At 40.8% G+C, this 20,000-nt stretch overlaps 2 protein-coding genes and 3 pseudogenes across 2 annotated transcripts in view; 1 reads left to right on the top strand and 4 right to left on the bottom strand.

Moving 5' to 3' along the window:
• LOC137995839 (uncharacterized) overlaps positions 1-20,000 on the top strand; it is an 89,533-nt gene that overhangs the window by 1,339 nt on the left and 68,194 nt on the right. The window contains exon 2 of the mRNA XM_068841312.1: positions 116-250. Within this exon, the coding sequence (XP_068697413.1) occupies positions 166-250 (85 nt within the window). The 5' untranslated portion in view covers positions 116-165. The remainder of the gene's footprint in view (positions 1-115; positions 251-20,000) is intronic.
• LOC137994235 (uncharacterized) lies at positions 11,252-14,812 on the bottom strand (annotated as a pseudogene).
• Positions 15,708-17,516, bottom strand: LOC137994823 (uncharacterized; annotated as a pseudogene).
• Positions 17,536-19,936, bottom strand: LOC137994234 (uncharacterized; annotated as a pseudogene).
• Positions 19,641-20,000, bottom strand: part of LOC137994233 (52 kDa repressor of the inhibitor of the protein kinase-like) — a gene marked incomplete at its 5' end in the record, with an annotated part of 2,833 nt that continues 2,473 nt past the window's right edge. Inside the window, one exon of the mRNA XM_068839855.1 lies at positions 19,641-20,000. This exon is cut by the window's right edge and continues 2,473 nt beyond it.

Below are 20,000 nucleotides of genomic sequence, written 5' to 3'. Positions count from 1 at the left end.
AGGAAAACTATAATAGGAATAACCAAGAAGGGAGAAAACAAATGAAAACTAATTACACGGAAAATACTGGAATTTGTTGCTACAAGCACTACTCATTTTTATTCATCCATTACAGAAAAAAGGACAGGAGTGGCAGTCTTTTTAAGTACTGCAACTTGGTTGTGAATGGGTATTCTGGAATCCAAGGGTGTAAAGTGCAGACTGCAGGTTGCAGGTCGTTGTTTTATCATAACAAACAACCCAAACCCAGGTAGGGAGAACATTCGCTTGTTCCTTAGACTGCAACAATCTAGCCAGTTTATGCTGGCCATCACTCTCGATCATCTGATTAAATAGAGTAGTACACAATTGTTCTCGCCTTTCAAAAAGTGACATCAAATTCGCATCTGCTAGCTCTTCTCTATGCAAAAGTTCTGGATACACAATCCTTAGGCCTCACTTCGGTATCCTTTCAATCTGATAAGACGAATAGCCCGGTGGACAGAGACAGAGCATATACATGCACAGTGAGGTCGTTTACTGACTATCTTAAAATTGCTGGGTGTAAACACAGCTTATTATAATATGCAAAACATAAGTTTGAAAGCCCAAAACTCCCGTGCTGCATATTAATTCAGTCACATACACATGCAAATTGCATATTTACAGTGTAAACTATTGAGTCTTTGACGTCATTATCTCCTCGATCCAGCTCTCTCAAGATTTTAAAGTTAGTAATGGCGTCCCATTAACCCTTTGACACCTAAACTGGCCTAAACGGGTCAGATTTAGTGTTTTAGGATTAAACAGAAAAATTCCAGTTTAAGAAAAACAGGTGTCTTTTTGAAATCAAGTCTTAAAACGTGGACCAGTCACTGTTTAGTTAACATAGTTTTGAAATCTATAGAAAAATAAAAATTGTATTTTTTGGTTGTAGTGGCACTTAAACTCTACAGTTATCCTTTTTTGCCAAGTGTGTTAGATTTAACATTTCTTTGTCTGGTTCGACTCACAGCCATATTTGGTAAATCACGTGACCAAAACAGAAAATGCCTAAAAACTCAGGGAGGTGACTATGTTTTTCACAAATTTTTTACGCAATAGTATGAGAACATTCTAACACAAAATCTGTAGCATGGATTTTAAAAGAAATTAGTTCTGAAAAAAATTATTATGTCATAAGGCCCTCCTCTGATACACTTTTCAAAACATAGTTCCATGTTTTGTCCAAATAGAAATTCTGTGCTACAGTTTACAAAACATGATGATATGGTTCCCATCCAGTGAAAAAACCACGTCTTCCTTTTGTTTCCTGAGAGCTGTAACATGTTTTTCACTAAAACGCATGGCAGAGGACTGGGACTAGTTGCGCATGCTCCCTATGATTGAAGTGGCAGATTTTCACTGAAAAAGTAACTTCAAAGAACCATCCATGCAACCTTTTTGTAGGGCTCTTGACTAAAAAGCTTCCTTAGCATCCATTGTCTTTCTGTAGTTAAGAGCCTCCCTTATAACCTTACTTCTTCACATTTCTCAAATGTTACCGTCTTAACTGGGCATTGTTTATGCCATTGTCTTACTAACAAAATTGCTAGCTTGTACAAACTAAATAGCTAGGATACTGGTCCATTTTGGAAAAGATAATTATAACGAAAAAGAGAGCTTAGATACGCAGACTATCTCTGACCTGTACTGTATCAAATTGGACACTTTTACAAAGTAGAATTCTTGGCACTGGTCTCCAAGTGCATTTAAAATGATGCCTTGTTTTCAGTACAGCATACCTGTTTTCGGCTATCAAAATAAATTAGTTTGCAGATGAAAGATGAATGTCAGCTTTTAAATTACGACGAAGATGAATTTTAATTTTCGGAAATTGCTAGCATGTTTAATTTACTAGATATGGGTAGCAGTCTGTAGGAAGATGCACATTACAATGCTGTTGACAAAGGAGTACTCAAGGGGAAGGCGGCATCAATGTGCTTTTCTCTTTCAGTGCAAGAACAAAGTTGTTATTTCAATACTTGCCCTACATGTACATGAGTGTGACAGGCTAAAACATCTTATAGATGGATGGTTTTCACCTGACATTACAGCAGCTATGTTGGTGCACAGAACAACAGAGAAAAAAGTCTCTTGCAAATTTGAATCTACATGTATTATAATGCAAAACATGAGCCATAATTTGCTATTTTGTGCACCAACATGGGCATCTCATCACATGATTGAAAACCATCTACCATTAAAACAGACTTTGTGAGTGAAAAAAATTTTCTATTTTTAAAGTGATAATGATGAAACTGGTATCGTGACACCTAGAAGAATGATGACCTTTGGAAGTTTTATGGGTGGCACAAAGAATCAGGTGTTACCTTTTTTAGAATGCCTGATTGTGCAAAAATGGGGAAGTGTCTTCCCCAAAATTTTTCCGTGTGATTTCAGATAATTGAAGAACTGTTTCTGGTCAGCGATCAGGTTCTAACGAAGTAGAACAGTACAATCTAAATCTCATTCAGTGCTCGACACTGACTTTTTTGAACACTAGGGAATGGGCTAGTGACTGAAATAAATCACTAGCCCAGAAGGACAAGCCACTGGTCCAAAGAAAAAGGACCTGGGGGTTTAGGAACCAGTCTTCTGCTCTCCAGAATCCTCCCCCAACCCCCTGTTGTATGACGTAATATTACGTACATGTACTGTAATTTCTGTGCGATTACCCGTGGGTAATCAACCGAGGCTGCGCAGATACAAAAGCTATGGCCTTTTAGGCTCTGATAGGGTAAGGTGGTGACCCTTGTACTATGCCGAAGGAGATTGGACACCACGCTATGGGTAACGTAACGACCTGAGTTGGAAATAAAACAAAGGTCCCGGTTGTGGCCTAGCTAAGAGAAAATATTCTTGCATGGCTACAACGGCGCAAAGGGGTGACAAGGTGTGACCTATAGTGAGAGAATGCCTTTCCCTAGAAATGTCGGTCTTGGACGATTTTAGGTACACTGTCATGCGCTGTGGGTGGGCCAGGTTAGGATGAAAGGTTATGCAATCGGTAGAGACCATAAACCATAAACAGTCTTAATCGTATCGACTGACGGCAAGAGAGAGAGATCTAAGGATGGGCGAAATTTGTAAACCCCACTGTATGTAAACTCGCTGCAACGGAGAAACGTGAAAAAGGCCAAGTTGAAAGCAGCCCAAATCATAGAAAAGTCCCGGGGTCTAAGCCATGGGTGCAGAATGGGACGAATGGCAAGGAGTACCTGAGGTGTCACTGGCAAGCGACGGATGCGCTGGTTGCCCTGGTAGCGAAGGATACCACACAGGACCTTACCGAGAAGAAGCTTACCCTTAAGGGGATCATTGTACCCAGCTGTAATATGAAGATTACGAACCGCGGCTAAATAAAGTTTAAATGTGCTGTGACACACTGTTCTAGATAGGTAAGAGGCAAAAGAAATCAGTGTCCCTTCAGAGGCAGGTAATACATCCCCGTCCGGGTTGAGGAGACTGTTCATCAGGCAAAATTGTAAAAATTGACGTTCCCCAGAGCTGTAGGCCCGATTGGTGGTCGCGGCCAGGCCCCAAGAAGCGTACTTACCTTAAAACTTTTTCCCTCAGAGGGTCATGAGCGAAGGTGGGATGGTACAAGGACTCTGGTTGGCGTGGGGGGCAAGAGACCGGAAGCGCTGCATCTGAAAGCGGGAGAGGGTGTCAGCGATCTCGTTTGAAACCCCAGGGACATGACGGGCATGCACTACAAAATTTTGCTGCATAGAGAGAAGCACAAGTTGGAGAACCAATTCCATAATGCAAGGTGTCTTACAGCGCCCTGAATTTATGATAGCGACCACCGATAGATTGTCACACCAGAATTGAAGGTGCTTCCCTGTGAGAAAGGGGTGCCACACGAAGCAAGCGACTACAATGGGAAAGAGTTCTTACCATTCAACACTAATTCCGCATTGTTCAAGCTCATGTGGGGAGGCCAACGACCTTGAAACCACTTTCCCTGAAAATAGCCCCCAAATCCTATTGAGCCTGCAGCGTCAGTATAGAGCTCAAGATGCTGCGCCAGGGTTAGGAGCAGACTCGAGAAAGAAGGAACGCCCGTTCCAGTTTGAGATAAAAACTTTCCACATGGCCAGGTCCTTAAAAAATTCCTTATTAAGTCTTATATGGTGAAAACGACTGGGGGATCCCCTGGTCAAATTAATCGCCCGCTGTAGAAAGGTCCTGCCCGGCACCACCACTTTGCATGCAAATTGAAGAGTTCCGATTAGTGATTGTAAATTTATGAGGCGAACTGATCGGCAGTGTTTAAAGGAGTTAAGCAAAACACTGATCCTGGAGGGTTTATCCTGGGGTAAGTGGGCCTCCATGCGCACGCTGTCTAAGGCGATACCCATGAACTTGATCTATGGTCTTAGAAGCGACGACGGGGGCTTTTAGGGACATGAATACATGTAATAGAGTACTAAAATTAGTTATTAAACGTGCCAATTTGGATCTTTTGGCAATGAAAAAATCTTCCAGGATGTAAATAGCATGCTGGATGTTGTAGTTGTTTTTAAGAATCCATTCTAGACCGTCCAACAGCTGATTAAAAACGAATTGGGCACTACAGAGCCCAAAGGGTAGATACATATCGACATAGTACTGGGATTGCCAATGAATTCCCAGTAAGTGCCAGTCATCAGGATGAATGGGTATGAGGCGGAAGGCTGATTTTAGATCAGGTTTGGCCATGAAAGCTCCCCTACCCAGGGATTGGAGGATGTGAATGGTGTTGTCGACCCGAACATAACTAAGATAGTAGGGGTCTTTAGGAATGTGGTCGTTAATGCTGGTGCCTAGGGGGTAGGAGAGGTGATAAATAGTGGGCCACTCGGTCGAGTGCTATTTTGGGATCACCCCTACAGGGTGACATTGAAACTTAGGTAAGGGCGGGGAGGGGTAGGGTCCCGCTACCGTGCCAGAGCTATCTCCTTGTGGAGGTTAGAAGAGACTACGTCAGGGTGCTGTGCTGCGGAAATTAGGTCAGGGTAGACCCGGGATGAACGCGGCCCTGAATAACTAATGCGAGCGCCCTCCTTAAGCGTACTAAGTAGATCACTAACAAAGTTGTGATCGGGGTGATGCGTTAATTCTAATTCTAAGTGATAAATGTCAATCGGCGAGGATACCAATGGCCTCTGCACCGTTGCTGCTCCACTTTATTTCTTGCCATGCTCACTGGGTTTAGTGGACTTGCCGGCATTGTTGGGCTGTTGCTGGGGGCAGTCTGGGGCGACGTGGTTGGTGGAATGGCAGCGGCGGCATACGTGTGGGTAGGTGCAGTTATGGCGTCGGCAACCAGAAGTCTTGTTGAAATCCAAGCACACGGTTTGGGGTCGCAGCGGTCTCCTGTTGAGGTCAGAAGAAGGGCAGACATCTTAAGCATGGTTGGGGCTCGAGCAAACGTTGCAATGGGGCGTAGATAGGCCCGCAAAAGTCACTGTCCATAGCTCGAGGTCTACATTATCCCAGCTGAGGGATAATGAGCTGAGCTTCCCAGTGACAGAATTGCTTGTCGTATGATAACCAGGCCAGACCTTTAAATTTAGTGACCGCTCTGCTAATTATTTGCTGGTACTTTATGAGCTCAAATGCCCTACGTGGGTAGGCAGACACAAGGACTATCATGTAGGCCATATATGCATGTAGCCACTTCTGGAATGTGTCAATGACAGGTTTTTTCTTTCACACCATGGTGGCCGGAGAACCCATGGGGCCTGAGGATGAATCGTCCAAGCGCAACTGGATTTCAGGGGTCTGGGACTGATACAAGTTGTCGGGAAAAAGTAACGCAAAATCAATGTACTCACCCCTGCGGATTTTGTCCTCCAAAGACTTGTCTAATGGCCTTGAAAGACCCAGAGGAGAGGCCATACCAGGAGTGCAACAGCTCTGGTTGGTTTAGGACGGAAGGTGTGCGGCAGACGAAGTTTGAAATGTCGACAAAGCTGAGCGAATTGATTTGGACACGAGATCCTCAATGGCGGAACGTTGAGCTGGGCTGAACACTGTGGTGGGTTGCGAGCCGAAAGCAACCGGCTCTGGACCAGACTCAGTCATCTCCTCAATAGAAGGTTCTCCGTCTGTTCAATTTGTGGCAGACTTCCTCTTGGGTCACCCTAACTGGCGTGTTTTGACCGTAGTCATGCAGTGGTGTGGTCGCCTTTCTCAGCAAGACACGTTTGAGACGGGTGAGAAGCTGGCCTCGGGAGCCCATGATGGGAAGATTGATAGCTTGGAGACGGACTCTTAAGACTTTGAAATCTTTTCCCTGAGCAGATGGACGGTTCATGTGCTGGGAACGACGAGGGCGGTGAGCCATTGTAAAAAACCAAATCGTAACCACACTAATATATTGAGAGCTAACTGCACTGAACAACAGAACATAAGTGATCTCTAAATAGTTTTCACATGCTTTTATAGCTTGACAAATGTCTGCTGGCATAGCCAGTCAGAAGAGCTGTACTACGAGAGAACTTAATATTACACATGTCAACTCTTAGCTGTGAATAGAGCTTTAAAAAAAGCGCCAATGCTGGGGATCGTACTAGCCTGCTAGCGACAACAAAGCTGCGAAGTGCCAAGTAAGAATACAATAAATCCTTAGTGTTTGCTGACCTTGGAAACTACCAGTAGATGGCACAAACGCTACATTGAAAACAGAGCCGCCATGAAAGGGTTAGAGATAGTGTTGTCACGATCCATTAACTACATTTTACTTGCGTGACAGTAAAATTGCGTTTTAAACAAATGCAGGGGGCCTAACCAGCGAGCTTGTTTGCAGGCTACAGGTGGCCATAACTGACTGTTGCTAACAGACAAAAAAATCAAGTGTTGGACAAAACAACATGTGAAAGGTCTGTGGTGTTACAACCATAACGTACCGCTTGATACACCTAATTCTTGTCTCTTGCAATACGCAGATAAATGATACCGCTGTAGCTGCTCTGGTCAACAACGGTTCACATTGAGAAAATAAACTATGAAAACTTGCCATTCCCACAAAATTGAGCACCCATGAAAATTTTATGCCACCTATTCCCAGGCATTTGAACTTTTTAAGATTGGATTGTTCAAATTCCCACCCCCTCCTGCTGTCTTTAATAAAGACCTTTTGAAGACCTTTTTTGTAAGCCAATCACTCACAAATGCTACATCTCTTCCTTTAAACTCTTTCATCTTGTCCAAAGACATGTTTTTATAGCTGTTTGTGACTTGGGCGCCCAACAAAAAAGCATTTGAAACCTGACACTTCCGGTTCAATTTTCCCCACCCCACGCAGGCAAAGGTCAAATTTTCGACTCCATGGGCACAGCAGATAGTCAAATGCCCAGGGTTTGCCGGGGGGGTGGGTGGGGGGAGTGTTTCAATTTGATCGGCGCATAATTGTTTCTGCCACAAAATAAAGTCTTTGAAATGTCTGAAACAATGTGATGAATGTATAAAGCGGGCCGGCAAGAGTGAGGTTATTCAAACTGCATCAGGCAAATTATCTCAGTTGTTCGTAGCATAAGCAATCAGCAACCACCACAATGCCATTCACTCGCACGTTGCACTTCTAATATTGTGCCACACTTTCCTTGGTACTAGTACTGGCTGAACATCTCGACTCCATTGTTTCCAAAAGGAGTCTACCATTGTTTGAACAAAGTTTACACATTTTCTTGGGTTCTTGGTGTTACTGAATGGTCCTTGAGGAACCTCTGACATTGCACCTTCCAGGAGCATGCCATTAGGACACAAATATTTCCCATCGTCAGGATCATTGGGAACATGACCAATAGGAGGTTGATTTACCAGGTTACGGATCTCCATGAAGCATGTGTATAGCTCAAATGGAGAAAGAACTTCGCCAATGGCATTTTTTATGGCCCGTTTGCAGCTGTTAACAAGTACTTCTGCACATCCATTCTGATGAGGAACAGCAGGAGTTGTAAAAATCCATTGGGTGCCTTTCTCGGCACAAAAATCACGCAGCAGGATCATGGCCTTGTATCATCTGACGCAGTTCTCGAGCGGCACCAACCATTTGTGATCCATTATCGCTTAGCAAAACAGCAGGAGAGCCACAAACTGTGAAAACTCTTCACAGCACTTGCATGAACTCCATTGTTGTACAGTCTACTGCCATTTCTACATGTAAGTTGGCTGCCCTGGTGTTGAGACACGTAAAAGTTACACCATAATGCTTGGCTCTCGTTACGCCCAATTTTAACATTGAAAGGTCTGAGACAATCGCAAGCAGTGAAGTGGAATGGTGGAGTTTGTGGAGCTAGGCGTACTGTGCCATCAACAATTTGCCACCAATCTTGTTCACTATTGCTGAGTCTGGCAGCATTGTAACGTCGCTGCTTTTGGCGGATAAGACATTTAATGTGTGAATTAAACCATGGAGTAGACTTTTTCTTGTTAAGGGTCTATTGGGGAATATGTTTCTTGATGGTATCAAAAAGTGTGGTTTTAAAATGAGTCCAGTTTTCTTTGACTGATTTTGTAGAAGGGTCTGACGCTTGGAATGATGTATATGATAATATTGTTCCTGCAGGCCTCCCATAATTATCTGCACGTTGATATAAGTAAAGAGCCACCAATCATTTAACTTAACTTGCCCGTTGAAACTACATGAATTTGTTATTAAATATCATATTAGATAGGGAGTGTCAGCCAGAGACCAATTTTAACTGACAGTAGATTTGCTATTTTTGTACTTGCATCTCTCGTTAAATTATATTAAACCTTTACGGTCAGATCAGTGGGAAGCTTCAAGATTTCTCTCTCTTGTGATGATGACAGGGGGATATCCCAAGACACTAAAAAGGCAGCTTCTCTTGAGTGTTATGCCCATCTTCATGAATTGAGATCCCTGGCATTATTGCACCGACTGCAACTGCAACGAAGCTCGCTAAAGACAGTATTCATAATGTCCTACTCATGGATAATCCTTATGAGAAAGCCCCAACAAGTCAAATGTCACATATTCTGTTGAGTACATGCCTAAAGACAGTGACCATGAACTGTATTTTGGATGGCTTGTTGATGAACCGATCAAGATACAATCCTTGTGTGAAAGAACTATTATTTCCTGTCAAACAATTAAGCAGTGTGGTATTATTTATGCAACCATTATAAGGGTATGCTTGGAAAGCACATGTATGTTATAGATGACAATGATTCAAAATATGACCTAGTTGAAATGCTACGTTCTTGCACACCTGCAGCTAACAAGCAACAAATCCTCCACTCATTTCAAACAGAACATGGAACAATTCGTGTACTCATTGCCACAATTGCTTTCGGTATGGGAGTAGATTGCAAAGGAGTACACAGAATAGTTCACTATGGGCCATCAAAAAGTGTTGAAACTTATGTTAAGAAGACAGGGTGTGCTGGCAGAGATAGGAGGCAAAGTCATGCATACATTTTGTATCATGGAATTTTATTAAATCATGTTGAGGGAGACATCAAATCTGTTTTTAAAACTGAAGGGTGGAGGCGAAAGGCACCATTTCAATATTTTGAAACTGTTTTAGAGCAGTTTCATAAACCACATATTTGCTGTGGCAATTGTGCCTCAACATGAAAATGTGGGGAATCTGACTGTAACCAGCATGCTGCATTTTCTAAAAGTGAAGACCTCCAAGCAGTGTTCCACTCATCAAGGGAGAAAGAGGTGACTGCAGAAAAGAGGAAAGCAGTTGAAGTAAACTTGGTTAAGTACCACAAGTTACTGGTCATGTAACTGTTCAATACTGCAGCCAATGGAAATGTCAAACTCTGACTAATTTGCATTTTATGGTGGGTTTTTCTGAACATCAGGTATCTCAGGTCCCTAAAAACTTAGAAAGGATATTTAGTTTCTCCAACATTCTCAATGTGGTTGAAATATGGGACAGACGACATGCAGAAAAAATCCTTTCAATTGTCGCTGGTGTTTTGTAAGATATTGAAAATGCAGTACATGTAAATACAGGTAGCCTGTATACAGAGGAGGGTGATGACCAGTATGACTTTGATGATGAGTTCATGGATGAGTGGAATGAGCTACTTCAAGATGATGGATTATTTGATATGATAATTGAAAAGATGTCATTGTCACAACTGCAGTCTTGGCTTATTGATGAAGAAATAAGTGCTTCAAGTGACATGTTAAAAGATGGACACCATTGAGTTGATGAACATGGATGGACAAATAATTTATCCATCCAGTTTTATTCCTTGAAATTTTTATGTACACTGTATGGTGTTTTGCCTTAGCTCACCCTTTCTTCTGCCAGCTTCTATTACATGAAAATTAAAATAATGAGGGAGTGTGTGAAAAACATCCCTAAGTGACATTTGGGTCAAATACTTTTTTGTTCCTATCTCATGGAGTTCTGTTTTTCAAGGCACCACCCTCATTTAATGATTTTCCTTAATTTCCTAAAGAATACAGTGGAACTTCTGTACCACAAAAACCCAAGGGATTGGCAAAATTTGTTTGCTATAATGAGTTCCATTTCTATTGAGGATCTTTTTCATTATGTTTTGCTGTTGCTGGGGTAAAGAACATCATTTGTTAGATAGAGGTTTGTTTAGTAGAGGTTCCACTGTACAATATTTAAATTAATGTTTGTTCATAGATGTTCAGAAAGACCAAGTTGCTTTCTGGTTAACTCCACATTGCCTTTTCTTCGACACTATCAAACATCCAGCACTAAATAGTCTAATATGTCACTGCTTGAATTTCCTTCATCACAGTGGCATTGATTGAGTAGCCACTTAATGTAATACAATAATCTGTTTCTTATAAGAATTGAACAAGAAAAAAAATCAAGGCTTATATTATCTGCATACACTGAGTTATCTCAAATTGTCTACCCAAGTCTTTGCATAGGCTCTCTGGCGTAAAATGCAAGATTGGTCTAGAAAGCTGTACAAAAATAATGCATGTGTTTGTATCAAAATACAAGTTTATGAATCATGTGAAATTAAATGAGTTCAGTCTTCAAATTTATAGTATTGATGTCTTCATTTTGTTAAGTACTTTCTTGTACCCATCAAAGAAAGAATACGCATTTTGTGGTTCCAGAAAATACCCAGTATAATCACTTACTTGGGATCATTGCAATATTGCTGAAGGTGAAAGGGAACCTTTCTTAAGTCAACTATTGGGGAGGGTCCTAGTGTTTCATCCAAACACTGGGAATCTGTGCATCTTTTTACTGCAGGTAAATGTTTATCATGCTCTTATACCCCAAGTGATATTCTTCTTATGTTTCTTGATCCACTGGTATAAACTAGAGGCATCTAAGCTTTTAGGTCTGTTGGACTGAAAGTCTTAAAAGTGGTTATAGCTCGTCCCTTGAATTTGCGTAAAAAACTCAACTACTCTCGCAATGAGCTCCTGAAGATCTCTTAATGTAGATCCTTCTACATGTTTCCTTTGTCTGTGACATTTGGTCCCAGGTGTTTGATGCCCTGCTTGATGAAGTTATTGCTGTGTTCAGAGGCTTCATCAAGTGGAATGTTTGTCCCAATCTTACTTGCACTATTGACTGAACAGTTCCATATAAACCATGCATGTTTCATACTATGCGTGTCATCGGATTTGCAGTACAACATAATGTACTTGTACTGCCTCACTATCCTTGACCTGTCCCCTTCTTTAAAGGCATCAATGAAATTGAAGGGAAAAAATCCATCTGTCAGCAAAGCAAAGTTATAGTTAAATACATCATTCTCTGGTTTTGATTCACCTTGAGGAGGAGTAGGGGTTGATGAGGCGAAGTCATTTACGTCATCTTCAACTTGAACTGGAGGGTCATCATGAGCCCTTCTTGACTTTACATTATACTTGAATGACCTCTGGCATCCAGGGTACCGGCATGGAAACCTCCCATCAGGTGTCAGTTGTTGATGGTTAAGAACTTTGTCCCTTTCTTGTTGAGTGACCACACGATTCACAAGGTCATTCACGCTCAAAGCATGTTGAAAACAAATTCATCAACTACCTTTGCTGACATTTCAAGCAGACAATGTAGCTTTTCTACCTTCTTCACTGAATTTAAGTTTGTGGGTTGGCTAAGGTTTGAGGGGGCTCCTTACTTGTTTTCAAAGCCTAAGACCTTCATGGCAGCAACGATTACCCTTGATGTAACCACAACTGGAAAAATGTCTTTGTTCGCTCAGTATGACGAGTGGGTATCGCTTGTTACATTCCTTAGAGTGCGATCAGCAAACATGGTGCAGATGTCTACATCAGATTTTCCACTAAAGGATCTAGAGTACATGTAGATTAACAGTGATTTCACTGTAAGCTAACCGTTTTAATTTTCCTATATATATATATTTTTAAATAACTCTAGACAGTTCAACAAAATTGAAAATATACCCCCCAGAAAAGATGATGAAGAAAGTGGATAACCCAGTAACAAATGTATGATTCAAGATCATGCTGCACCAGATGTACCAATAAATTAATCCCTGTCTTAATGGAATTAATTACTTTATTCTTTAATCTTCCATGACCTGACTGATCTTGTATCACTCATTCTATTTAAATCATAAGGATAGAATATTGGAATGTAAATTATTGTGAAAAAAAAAGAAGAAATCTGTCACCTAACAATTCAGTGATGTACCCTCTTGCATATGTGTGCTTTGAAGCCCATGCATTTACAGGTGTTAATGCATTACAGTGGGTGGTTACAATAGAGGTTATTTAGAGCATTACATTTACAGCATTTTGCTGACTAGGAAATTAAAACTAGTAATTTTCTAGGCATAGTAAAATCATAAACAAAAACTTAGCACTTTAACAGCTGCATGCCAATTGGAGATTGATGCCTTCCAAGCGGTCATTTGGGGTGTAGCCATTTGCCACTGAGGGAATCACATTTACAACCCTTTTAACAGTGAGCTGGTCATCAGAAAATATCTGACCATCCACACCACCATCACTTGTTTGTGGGAGGTAGGAATGGAATGGTTGAAGTATTGACATCGGGTCTTCATTTACATTTTCATTCTTGAAAATAAGTCCCAGGGGAACCTGCTAAAAAGTATAATAAATCTATAGTGATAAATAAATACCATAGATAAAATACTGTACGATTATTAGTTTATCGTGCCACAACCTCAAGGATCTAGAGAGGAGGGTTGCTGACCCCACACTTCCCGCTTCTTTCAAATTTATGTCATTGCTATCCCAAATGTTGTTTTTCTTCTCTTAATGCGACATCTTTGCCCATTTTTTTGCCACCTGGTATATAATTTTCCACAACCTCATTTTGAACCAGAGGTAAAAACCTATGGAACATGTAGAGCTCTTATTGAACTTGTTTGGAGCGTGATAGCAAGACTATACTTGGAAAGGTATCAGAGATTAAGAGAAGACACATTTGTTGGTTTCCATTGGACTTGACTTATGGATACATAAAGTGTATAAAAATAATAAGCATTCAGATCTTTAGTAAGTCTTTCGAATAAATAAAGTTTGGATACCAATGTCACAATTTGTTCAACTAGTAATTAATAACCTTTTTAGACTTCTTTGACATCTCCTCAGTATATTTGGGGGGAATATGGTAGATGCACGCTTTATTTAATGGCTCCAAAACATCAAAGTATACCAATAAAATCTTTGCAGTTAAAATCAGGTAACTGGACCTTTGCCCTTGCTGGTCTTCAATAGTTGGTAAAACTGCAAGTTTGACAACTCCTGAAGATTTGCTTTTGGTTGTTTGGAGTCAAGGAGTGCTCCAGACACCCTGTTCTCAATCATTTGGTGGTTCACCCAATGAAAGTCACGGTTTGTGATTGCATTGTCATACTCTGTCACTGTAGCTGGAAGTCCAAATTGTCAAATGAAATAACAAATCCAGGGTGTGCAGCCTTCTTAAATTCATACTCCTTCATCCTGGTTTTAGTTTGCTCTTGGCGGCACTCTGCTGAATATGTTTGCTGGGGTTCTTGTTGCATCAAAATATTTTTGTGCTTCTCTTAAGTTTCAGTCACTTTGGAGTTTTCTTGAGAAATTGTGTCCCTTGCTTTTAAAAGGAGGGCATCATGATTACCCCCAAGCTTGTCCAACGGTTAAAGAATCTGACTGTTTGAATTTGTCACCTTTAGGCTGTTGAGCCTACTGAGGTTTGCCTGTGACACAAAAACGACCTATCTTAGAAATTCATAATACATTGTGAATATACATGTATCTCTTTTATATGAAGATATTTCTTTTAGTTTCATGATCAATAGTATCTTTTAAAATACAAAGTTCTTAAATACCATGATTATTTTTATCGTTCTGACAGTTTTATTACTTTATTGTATGTATTGTTTTATCAAATACAGATTGACCTTAAATAATAAATGTGCTGTAATTTAGCGTAAACAATTTCAGATACGTATGCCACAAAATAAAAAGTATTAAAAGTAAAATAAGCTCAAGATCAATAAAACAAATCACACCTCAACAGAGTTGCTTTTCAGGAGAATTCCTATCACAGATGCAGCAGTGCTCATGTCCTTGTTTTGCTTTGTCAACAGAATAGATCCTGCGATAGCCAAGCTTCCAAAGCAGTCGAAAGATTTTGTTCTTTTGTTGATAGCCAAAGTGAGAAGGAATGAATAAAAAAGCGGGAGCTCGTTCACACCACTCATCACAAACTAACTGTAGGTCAAACTTCTCCAAATCGTCCTTTTCAATTTTCTTTAAAATTAAGGGGTTTCTTGTTGAACATAATTCAGCAACTTCTTTGCTAACAATCTTCAGCTCCTGCAATTTGAGACAGAACGCCATGAGCCAAGGCTTTTCCAATGGACTGATGTGAACAAGTTAGAGATTTGTTTACGTTTTTACTGGGATACTGAATTTTAATTGCACTTAACTATGTTCTTGGATGCCGGATGATCTTGGAGTTGAAGTCACTCCAGGAAGAAATGCATGTGACTTGCCATATTTTGATTTGGAAGGCACTCAACAGGAGACTCGATTATCGACTTTGAATTGGAGGTAGGAAACCAGGAAGGTAAGCAGGCACAGGCTGCAGAAGAAGTGCAAGTGGTAGCTTCGCCTGTGCCAAACTGAAGTGATTTGGATACTTTCTCTCGATTAAAAATTACATGTGTCCGTGCCTTGTCACGGACCTGGTTCTGATTGTTTCCTTCAGGAATTTTGCCGTCTAATTCTTCTGAAACCCTTTGAAGGCACTTTGTTATCGGGACATCCCTTCTTTTAAAGGCTTCTTCAATTTCTTGGTGAATTTTGTTCTGTTTTTCTGGAAATCACTGAAACTTCGTCAATCGTTTGTAGCAAATGCTCCTGCAAACAAATATCTGCTGTTCACAAAACAGCTCACAACCACATTAAGGGACGATTTAATAATGCCTTGCAAGTTGATCGAAGTTTTAGATCAGTAGCACAGTTCTGTTGTACAAAGGCGTAACATTGGGGTGAAATTGAAAAATATATTTATGAATCAATTTTTGTAAGAAATAAGTCAGAAAGTGAAGGAAATTGGTTCCTATCTTGAAATTATGTAACCTTGGTCAATTCGAACGCCTTTCAAGCTAATTTTCTATTACCCATGATGCAATGCGACCACGCCCTTTTTTGTAAAAAATGCATAAATGCCATTTGTTAAGGAAAATTTCGGCAAAAAATGTTAATTGCAAGCTACTGAGAACAAAAACAGTTAAAGGGATGCCAGAATTTGTTCATGTTCATCCAATGGAACTTGATAAATTGGTCTTCCCCTCCTTTGCTTTGACACATTATCATCATCTTGTCCTTTTCCCTCTGAGGGAAACAGAGTGGTCCACAAATGTACTGCACAGTTCCTGGGAATACTCCTGGCACCTTATCAACTAGTTTGTATGTGCGATCAATAAGGTTCTCCCTTGAAAAGAAATTTACAAGAAGAACAGCTTGTCCTTTGGAATAAATCCTTCCACTATAAGGATCGTCAAAGTTTTCTTGAAGGGAAATGACTCCACTGCTGGTAACTTTAAGGAGGCAGTAATCATAGTGGCTATCATCTTCAGCTGCCACAGCCACAATGCTGTCTTTCGTTGCCAGGTCATCAACTTGAACTGAATGTTTAATGGTGCTTGCATCTTTAGTTGTCCTGGTTATTACACCTGAGAGCACTCTTGACAGAACAGTCTCCTTCCAGTTGCCCACCCATTCCTTATTTTCACAGCTGTCAAAATTCTCGACAATGCAACCATGGCAGTAACAAGATCTTTGTCTTGTGTGGACTTAAGCTGTTCACAGCAAGTTGGTACAGAGTGGAGTTGTCGGATGTCTTTCACAGTGCAGAATATTCCACCTTCCCTGTTACGTGCAACACTCAGCTCTCCAGTAGATGGCAAATAGAAGAAGACACGCCGCTTTAGCTGCACTGACTTCTGCCTAGCGGGAAATGAGGAAACAGCTGGTTCAGAGAAGTTATCTTTCAAAAAGTTACAAAGATCTTTCGCGTTTGATAGTGTGGCTTTCCTGGAGAGGACTGGTGAGGTTGCCTTGTGTTTGACATGGGAGCCAGCTGCATCTTGTTCTCCCTTTGCATGGGAGGTGGCAAAGTAGTTTCGCTGGACTGTGTATCCAAGAGTTGCCAGGGAATATGACAGGTTACCATAACAGTGCAGGCCCTTGTACTGTCCTGCACATCCATCTGTGAATTCATGCATTTTCTTGATAGTGCAGTTGGATTCTTCTAAATGCTTTAAAATTAGCTTCTGGATGTGAAGGACAGAGTGGTGAGCCTGGGTGATGTCATCGGAGATCACAAACAAATGCTCTTTACAAATTGCCGGTTCCTCTTCTGTGCTCTGGATGCCATCCACCTCAGCACTTAAATGCCTGTAAAAAATTGTTACATGAAGACTTATTTTGGTCACGTCAAAGTATTGGGACTGGCATAACCCTCAGAATAGTCATGAATGCACACGGCTTGATCAAGAGGAAGGTTTCAAAAAGAGAATCTAGCTGTTCCCTCTGCCATTTAGCAAGAAACGAGTGGTAAGGAAACTGTCCTAACAGCTGAATAAAATAATCAAACAGTTCCTTTGGCCCTGTGCACTTCTCAACAAGGGCTATTTTCTTCATGTCTTTTCTATGAGTGGTAAGTTTTCCAGTCGACACAAGTCATAACACTTCCATTTCACTTCGTGATTGCCAACACCTTTCTCCCAAGTTGTGAACTCCACAGTCTTTGCACTCCCTTTTCATAGTCTTGATAGTCTTGATCTTCGGGTTTGGGGCAAAGTGCTCGTTCAATAATATTTCCAACTGAGGTATACACTTCTGTAACTGCTTGATTAGCTTCTCTGCTTTCATCAGTCACTCTCTTCCTAAACTTCATGCAGTCTTTGAAGACAATTTGAAGTTCAACGTGGTGGCGACACATGCAGGTCTGCCTATCTCGTTCCCTTGCCCCCCCAACAAAATAAGGCTTCAGGTTTTCAAATTTTCGCCGAGATATCTTTATCTCTGGGTGCATTGATGCAAACTCTATGTATAGCTGCCATTATTTCTGCTTTCTTCTCCAGGGTATCTGGGAGACTCTTCTTAGCTCGTCCAGTGGCACGTTTATTGGCCATCCTGTTTGGGAATGATGTACCAGTAACATCGATTGGTGCGGCTTCTTCTTGAACCTGTGCATTTTGTTGTTTCTTTTTTTGATGGTATCGCTTACTTCATTCTCTAGCCATCTTTCTCTGTTTCTCAAGTTTCCCTTTATTTTTTCAAGCTATCTTCTGCTGGTTTAGTTCGTGCCAACGTATCTTTGTGGCGTCTTTGATAGGAACATACTGCCGTTGTCCGCTCTTGGCTTCTCAACATTTCTTTCTGGCTTCCACAACCGTTTCAATAATTCTCTCTCGGTTTTCTCATAATGTGCTCTTCTCTTGTCTTGCCTTTTTTTCTTCATTTGTTCTCGCCACATCCAGAATCCATAATCTTTTCATTCAATTTCACGGCCTTGTGCTTGCGAACAACACAGTACTCGACTGCATGCTTGAAACATGCGGCATATGCTCAGGCCGTTTCCTGCTCATTTCCTCACCTGATGGAATATATTTACTTCCTAATAAAGAAATCGAAAACAATTGTAGACTTTGGGATGATTTGGAAGTAAAGGAAGCCGTAAAAATGGCCAGAGCATCGCGCTTGTTCTTTCTCGAAATTCAATCACTTACCTTCCGTGGGATCAAAATTGTTGACCATAAGTTTCGAACAAAACTTGTCGCTAATATTTTTGTCAGCTTTTAACGGATTCGATCGATTTTGGTACGAAAATTTAGCTTGTCATTTGAGCATTTTGCTTATGTCGACATATACACACTCCATTGTACTCTTTGTAAACAATACGATTGGGAAATTCAATGACCAGAATTATCGCGCAGCACATCACACCGCTTGCCAACTGTTTAGAATGATCTGTCTCTCCCAATCTTTAAAGCGTGAGGCATCACATGGTGAACACTTTCGTTGATTTTAAGAAAGAGTTAGCACCAATTTTCAGGATTTTGTTTTCTACTTTGCTTAAAAAGGAACCATTTTCATCATCTGTTAAGTCTTACGGCTTTAAACGAAACTTAAGCTGGCAAAAACAGGAAAACAGTGAATAGTGAAGCCCATGCGAGTTACATGTGATGCCATGTTTTCATTGCTAACTTTCGCCTCCAATTTAATTTTCTCAAAGGACCTTTATTCTACCTCTGTTGAGTCCAAAATCGTCTTTAACACATGTGTAACCATTTTTGGTAGATCTGATCATTGTGCGCAAGTAAAAGTTTTCGAATCACTGTCAACAATTTTCTTGGGGGTTCTGCTGTCCCATGACTTGCTAGAAAGCATGCTTGCTGAATTCTCCAGCAGCAGGAGTTGTATCCAACTGTCACAAAGATAATGCAAAATTATGTATCTTTAATCTTTAATCTTTAATTGACATAATTGCCTCTAGCAAGCTAATCTGGCAATGGACGGTGAGTACACAGAAGCTCATGACATTGACAGCGAGATAAATAAGCAAAATGAAAACAAATAACTAATTAAAACAAATAAAATTAAAATCGTCAACACATTAAATTATTACAAATACTTGAATGGAATACAGCAATGGAATCAGCACATATGGAAACAGGAGACAAAGCATTCCAAGCAGGAACATTTCTTACAAAAAAAGAATACTTGTGCGTGCTAATGGTAGATGAGTTATACTGGAATGGGTGCTGTGCATTGCCTTTGGTCAGATAGGACACAGTGCACCTCACATAGGTCATTTGGGAAAGATATCTGTACATTTATCTTAAAAAACATTGTCAAATCGGTGATCTTCCTACGTGTCTTGAGATCTTGCCAACCCAAGTTTGATAACATTGTATTAACGCTACTGGAAGGACAATAATCGTTACAAACAAAGCGTGCCACACAATGCTGAACAGATTCAACACAGATAATGTCTTTGTGTGTGTATATAGACTCCAAGCGACCCAGTGGTAGTCGCATACAGGGAGGACCAGGGACAAATAGGCCCATTCCTTGAAAACAGCGCTACAAGGCAAGAAGTTCCTTTGGAGTACGCCTAAGATCTTATTCACTTTCTTTTTCACTTCCACAGCCTGCTTTGTCCAATTGAGGGAGTTGGTGATGTAGACCCCTAATTATTTCTGGAAGATAACTCCCTCCAGGGGAGTCTGACACAGCATGTATGAGAATGACAATGCCCATTCTTCAAGCTGGAGTAGGTCCTGCTGGAGCTTATTGTGGTCGGCTGGAGACTCAATATGGCAATAGAGCACACTGTCATGAATGTCCGTAATTAAGTGGTCTCACCCGAAAGTCCTCTTTGAAAACCATGCTGGTGCTGGGAGATGACTGAATTCCACTAAGATGGCTACAGATTTGAAAAGAAGTCATGTGTTCCATGCTCTTTGCAATAAGAAATGTTAATGACACAGGTCTATAACTCTTAGGGTCAGCA

The sequence above is a fragment of the Montipora foliosa genome, chromosome 3 (assembly GCF_036669935.1).
Source record: "Montipora foliosa isolate CH-2021 chromosome 3, ASM3666993v2, whole genome shotgun sequence".
NCBI lineage: Eukaryota > Metazoa > Cnidaria > Anthozoa > Scleractinia > Acroporidae > Montipora > Montipora foliosa.
This window is presented reverse-complemented; position numbering and strand designations above follow the sequence as displayed.